We start from the raw sequence: 7,217 nt of genomic DNA on the forward strand, positions 1-7,217 counted from the left end.
TACTTACACTCTCATATACGTGGTCTCCGGTGGTCTCGCACTTATAGTAGACTTTTAGCGTCGCGTCGTGGTTGACCAGAGGCTTCCGAGATATTCAACGAGGCTCACAAGGCCACATGTTAAGTGTTCTAGAGTTAAGGACCGGGTCAAGCGTTTCATACCTGCATGGTTTCCAGCTAACTAGGTATCTTGTGAGGCCATACAGGAACATAATACAATGTGTAACGTTATAATTATTAGAATTACCGTGTTAACAGACCTACCACATGATTCGGCTTCTAGCTTATAGAACGTTGGCCTACATGATCCAGTCTTCCGATCACTTCACTGATAGTTTTTTTTCACTTGATGAAACATAAGAAACCTGCGAGGCGTAGTGTGGTACGAACAGCCAGCCTGGTTCACGGTGACTGACGACCAGCTGGTAGGGAAGCCCTTAGTGACAGGCGTCGTAACTTGACCTAGTTCCAGTTTGTTTCTTTAATTTAATTTGTAAATGCTTTCCCAGATACAACAGAACAGATTTAGGTATGAGCAGGTGAATATATGGCACATGCTAGAGGGGCGTGCATCTGGAGCTCATGCTTAACAACACATTCTCATTATTAATGTCCATAACCATACTACTATGGTTGTAGGCCCTAATTGTCATAACTGTGGATGCACAAGACCCACAGTTATGTGGGTCTTGTCAGTTATTACACAGACCCTCGGTGTAACACTGTCTTACACAGGTGTCATGAGACATGTCACTGTGTGTTACACAGAGGTGTCATGAGACATGTCACTGTGTGTTACACAAGTCTTAGCCTCGGGGTTTTGCTATCACAGTCCAAATGTAAGCAATGGGATCTCACAAAATGTATATCAGGATATTATGACGGCAATCATATCCTTTTATTTTTTGTATTAGAATATGATATTAATGGAAATACATATTACAGCCAAGATGAAATATGAATCAATACTATGTTCAAGCTATCAAGCTCCGTGGCACCCGGAGGATTGCAATAATTCCAGCTTGGTTTGTAACATGATCTTTCTAGTAGTGCATTGTATTTCGACGTATACATCCCCTAAGGCCAAAACCTGATGTACTCAAAATCACAGCACCTCGCAAAATTGACGTGATGTCCCGTTTTCTATTCGATCGTGGGTCCTCGGTTAGGGTAGGGTTCGGGCACTTTCGTACATAGTTAGGAGACGGTTTAACCGCTCGAGAAGACGGGCTGATGTTTGTCCATGATTTGTTTTTTTGTGGGAAAATAGAATTACTCTCGAAAATATGTAGACTCTGACCATTCTTCGGGAAGCGACCCACAACAGTTGATTAACATGCAAGTACTGTACCTATTTACTGCCACGTAAATTGAGGCAGTGTGTAGGGAGACGCGCCAACTGTCCGGCCCTGCCCGGGATGCGAACCCTGTATGTGCCTGCCGGGTGTGAGCTGTCAGCACTGACCATTGCACTGCAGGTTATGTAACATATATGAACAAAAGCCGCTGAGTGCAGCATGGAATATCAGTCATGATAAATCCTTTTCAGCAAAAAATAACATTATAAATCTTTATATGCAGTATGTAAATAAATCCAAACAAATGTATAGAACACACTACACACACTACAGGTTCGAACCCTCGTCACGTCCTTGTGGATTTGTTCAAATATATAGAACATTACTATAAAAAGCATTGACATGTTGCTTCAAGGATGGCTTCAAACCATGTTCATTTTCAATATTTTTTATTATTATTAACACATTTAGGTACATCTGCATTTGTGCAGCTACCCTAGACTATATGAAGGGGAGTACAGTGTCACAAAACTAGCTACGTGATGCTAAAAAAATCACACAGGATGGTTAGTCATACAGAGGCATGTGACCAGTAGTATTGCATTATGAGGATATTATGAACACAAGAGTAAATAAGGTAGCAGTGATACTAAAAGTCCCCATCTCGCAGGATGTTTAGTCATACAGGGCCATACGTTCAGCAACCTCCACTGGAAAATTTTGGGTGCAATATGAGGATATCCTCAATAATACGAGAGTGAATAAAGTAATTGCAAAGCTCCAGGTACCTCATGCCAACGGGTCTGAAAGGTCTAATAACTGGGCATTCGGTGATGTAGTGCGGGAGATCATGCCGCAGTTCCTGCTCACAAGAGTTTGCACCTGGAATACTCAGGACTGGAAGATCCGTCACCTGTAGCCACCTGCCCCAGGTAACGGTAACCCATCCTGATCCTGGCAACCATTGTGTCGCACAGTCTGGTCCACGTTTTGTGCTGCCCATAAACATAGGCTTCAGATCTGAACAAATCATAGCTTTTTACACTGGTGCTTTCAGGTCATTAGGAGTTAGTAATTTCTCTCCTATTAGACCTGAGTGTTTGGTATAATATAGTTGTGACGTTTTCAATGAATACCTCAACCCATTGCAGTTTTCCTGCCCAAATTGATGCTATATTTAACCACCCGGGCAAATCTGAGCAAACGACACTGATGTCACATTTAATCAATGTCCATATCGTTGATCCTACGCTGATATAACGTTATGCAAATATATTTTGTTTGATATGATATACGCACAATCACAAGATTCAAACTCATGATCTTTTTGTTTTTTTTCATTGATATGTTGATGATCCTCATTTTTTCTAGTGCAATGGATCATCAACCTTAATTATTTTAAATATCGTATTCAAATGCAAAGACATCATCTCGGGTTAATAAATTAAAGCCTTATTTATTTAGCAATAAAAATATAATTGTCTAGTTTGGATGCCACGATGAAGCCAAACTCAGTTGCCCATTGTAATGAAGACAGTAAATATATTTGCTAACGTTGAGGTGCTTATCTTCCTCTCATATTTGGAATGGAATTGTTCAGAGAAATGTGAGAACTCTGGTACTGGCCCCGTCGAGGCTATGTTGGTAGCATCGAGAGAACTCAGGTGCAGGCCGGGCGAGGCTACTGTTGATGCGAAATGTAATGAGAATCACAAAATTAGAAAATGTTCTCATATACACAAAGAGAGAGAGGGAACAGGACCTCATCCTACTGGAGGATTTATATAACAGAGAAGCCATGATGACATTCAAGACAGTATGGAAAAATTACAAAGTCGATAACTTTATATGGATAGTGAGAAACAGCATTGCAGAGGGATACAAAATCTGACGAGGATCGAGTCAGAGTTGTTAGAGCATTTGAGTTGAAAATAAAAAGATTGGTTTAGATGAAGATAACACAATATACGGCTTAAAATGTAAATTTGATAACATATAAAAACAAGGATAATTTCATTAAACTAATAATAGTTGAAGAGGCGGTGATCAAGAAGCTGACACTCGAACCTAAAAGTACATTTAGGTGAGTACTTGAATCGGTTAGGCCTATTTGATTAGGGACTATCAGCTGCACCTATGTACACGTCAACAGTGTAATTGTCCCTGTGTACACGGCAACAGTGTACATGTCAACACGATAAATTAATTTACATAAAATTTTGTAAAAAAAAAGAATGGTATGCATACATGTTGAATGAGAGATGTTGAGTGTCACTGAAGCGCAGGTGTGCAGACCCTGGCCTCAGCACATCTGTCGAAGCAACACTTGTGTTTGTCAGGGCAGGCCCGGTCATCGGCGCAGTAGTGGTGGTCCTTATGTTTGTATATGTTCCCGAGCCATTTTATACACACTTCCTTCGGCTCCGGACAGCTGCCCTCGCGTGCTGTGGGCCAACTTTTGTTCAGTATTACTAAGGTATTAAAGTCTGCAGAGTTAATACTGACCTGGAGCCAGATTCACGAAGCAGTTGCGCAAGTACTTACGAACGTGTACATCTTTCCTCAATCTTTGACGGTTTTGGTTACATTTATTAAACAGTTTACAAGCATGAAAACTTCCCAATCAACTGCTGTTGTTGTTATAAACAGCCTCCTGGTGCTTCGGAGCTCATTAACTGTTTAATAATTGTAAATAAGGCCGCCAAAGATTGAGAAAAGATGTACAGGTTCGTAAGTACTTGCGTAACTGCTTCGTGAATCTGGCTCCTTGACCAGAGTCTGCAGCAGTGTCATAGTGAGTATGACGCCCTGCTTTTATTTTTTTTTAGATTATATTCAGTTACTTGTATATCTTTCAAAATGTATCAATTTCAAAATTGTCCTATAAAGCATCAAAGAAAACCCTTTGGATTGAAGGGAAACCATAAACAAACAGCTGATTTCCTGCCCCTTCGAGGGCCACTATTTAAAAAGAGAGAGAGTTGGCATACAGACAGAGGGAGAGAGACGGAGAAAGAAACAGATGTGGCAATAAGGATATGTACTATCACTAATACTAAGGGCAAGCATGACACTGACTCTCCTTATTCGGGCAGCAGCGCAGGGAGCCGTTATCCCGCTTACACCAGTAGGGACAAGTCTCCATGTCGTCCCAGTTGTCAGCAAACACCTTCACCGCAATCTCCTTATCCACGATGTTCGCACTAGTCGCGCTGGAGGTAACATTCGTCGAAGACTTGTCCTTATTTCTGGGGTGAACATTGAACATAAATAATATAATGTTGTCGCGCGTACTTCTGAAAATTAAATGTGTACATCTTACTTAACTAGTCAATAACATATGCGGTTAGAAAGGCAAAATCACGCTTCGTTGCAGAGTGACTACAATATTTGTAATCTTAATTGTCGCTATCCACACCTAGTTGTCGTGCTTGCAGGAGTTGAGCTCCGGCTCTTTGTGCCCGCCTCTCAACTGTCAATCAACTAATGTTTTTCTTTTTTCTCTTTTTTTCACACACACACACACACACACACACACACACACACACACACACACACACACAGGAAGCAGCCCGTAGTAGCTGTCGAACTACCAGGTACCTATTTATTGCTAGGTGAACAGGGCACCAGGGTGAAAGAAACCCTGCCCGTTTGTTTCCGCCTCCGCCGGGGATCGATCCCCGGACCTTAGGCCTACGAATCCCGAACCTTAGGCCTACGAATCCCGAACGCTGTCCACTCAGCCGTCAGGCCCCCCTTGTGTGTGTGTGTGTGTGTGTGTGTGTATGTGTATGTGTATAATCTGTTACCACAGATGCTATCTTGAAGTGCAGACCTCCGCACACCTACACAGGCCCTAATACATTCACTTGCTATACCATCTCTAGTTAAAGACCGATATTCATAAATCTTTATATATAATGTGTGTATTGGGTAGGGAAGGGTAGGGAAGATGGTGAAGGGAGTGCTCGCAAGAGAGAGATGAGAACGAGGGGATAGACCCGGGCGCAGCCGGATACCCTCCTAGTAAATACATAAACATGTGCTCCTTAGATCATCCAAGAGTGGTGACTTCCTTCCAAGTGCTGCCCCTTGCATGAGGTGCAGCACTTCATTTTGTAGTGCACAGTGTATTTTATTAAGCAACGTACAAAACATATCACCCTCATAATGCACCTGTTTAGATATTTGTGCCCTTCAGATTATTTTAATATAACTGATCATTAAATACTCTGAACGGCTGGGTTTAGTATGCGACTTACGGTGATTCTGAAGACTGGCGGATCTGGGCATTAGGCTGTGTGGGAGCGGAAGTGGTCTGGAGCGTAGTGTCGATAACGTGCACCGGGACCAGCCAATGGAGTCCTGGAGTCAACTGTATCCAGGCACTGTCCGTAGACGTCACGCATACCAACAACAACACCACCCAATCTGACCAAACAACAAAAGTGTGCTAATAATGGATCGAACCCGGGCCACCAGGGCATCAACTACAAGCTAGCCCATTACCATACCCACTCGACCTCCGATAGAGATCGATGTAGGCTGGTGATAAGACCATCATGCATCCTACACCCAGCTTTACACTCGTGATTCAAACACAGATATCTCACCAATTCCTTATTGTGGAAGTGGAAGAAGAAGTGCAATTCAAGTGCATATATATAATATAATATAAAATATATACATAATTATATTGCACATGGTCCGTCCTAGGCTTGTAGCTTCCAGCTGTGCATATAAGTTAAGTGAGCGCACTCACAGCGCGTGAGTGTATATAAGCGCAAGTGTATATACATTTTTGTAAACAATGAAACATTCCTCTCTAGGAGACGATACTCACAGCTGACAATGGGTATATATATGTTCATACGGGCGTGAGGGCGGTATGGTGGGCGTTTGTGAGCGATGTGGAGCATGTGAGAGGATGCTGTCATTGCTTCAGTTACGCTACCCTCCTCTGCCAACACTTCCATCTTGCTGTCTTCCTCAGCTGACGCTGCCGTATTGCTGTCTTCCTCTGCTGACACTGCCATATTGCTGCCTTCCTCAGCTAACACTGCCATCTTGCTGTCTTCCTCAGCTGACACTGCCGTATTGCTGTCTTTATCAACTGACACTGCCATCTTGCTGTCTTCCTCAGCTGACACTGCCATCTCTGCACCCACTGTCCTCTCATCACCACAGTTGCCCTTAATACTCAACTTGATTGTAGCAACACTCAGATTATTATGTTTTATGCGCGCGCACATGTGTTTCTTGTGCTTAAATACACTCACGCGCTGTGAGTGCGTTCACTTAACCAATATGCACAGAATAAATAACCTGGCTGGAAGCCACTAGCCTAGGACAGACATGTACACACGCATACACACAAATATATATATATATATATATATATATATATATATATATATATATATATATATATATATATATATATATATATATATATATATATATATATCTCCTCCGTTTCCTCCGAGGCTATGGGTCCCCCTTCTTCCAGCTAGAGGTGGTACTCCCTTCTATCTATATATATATATATATATATATATATATATATATGTCGTACCTAGTAGCCAGAACTCACTTCTCAGCCTACTATTCAAGGCCCGATTTGCCTAATAAGCCAAGTTTTCCTGAATTAATATATTTACTATAATTTTTTTCTTATGAAATGATAAAGCAACCCTTTTCTCTATGTATGAGGTCAATTTTTTTTTATTGGAGTTAAAATTAACGTAGATATATGACCGAACCTAACCAACCCTACCTAACCTAACCTAACCTATATTTATAGGTAAGGTTAGGTTAGGTAGCCAAAAAAAGCTAGGTTAGGTTAGGTTAGGTAGGTTAGGTAGACGAAAAAACATTAATTCATGAAAACTTGGCTTATTAGGCAAATCGGGCCTTGCAT

General features: G+C 41.7%; 1 protein-coding gene across 1 annotated transcript; it reads right to left on the reverse strand.

Moving 5' to 3' along the window:
* Window positions 1-1,729: 1,729 nt before the first annotated feature.
* On the reverse strand, window positions 1,730-6,532 carry LOC123745218 (uncharacterized). The gene is made up of 5 exons (XM_045725527.2): window positions 6,141-6,532; window positions 5,560-5,728; window positions 4,376-4,545; window positions 3,545-3,741; window positions 1,730-2,981 (listed from the first exon to the last, which is right to left on the reverse strand). The coding sequence occupies exons 1-4, from the start codon at window positions 6,451-6,453 to the stop codon at window positions 3,569-3,571; spliced, it is 825 nt and encodes a 274-aa protein (XP_045581483.2). The 5' UTR covers window positions 6,454-6,532; the 3' UTR covers window positions 1,730-2,981; window positions 3,545-3,568.
* Between the last annotated feature and the right edge of the window lie 685 nt (window positions 6,533-7,217).

This window comes from Procambarus clarkii, chromosome 44 (assembly GCF_040958095.1).
Source record: "Procambarus clarkii isolate CNS0578487 chromosome 44, FALCON_Pclarkii_2.0, whole genome shotgun sequence".
Lineage (NCBI taxonomy): Eukaryota > Metazoa > Arthropoda > Malacostraca > Decapoda > Cambaridae > Procambarus > Procambarus clarkii.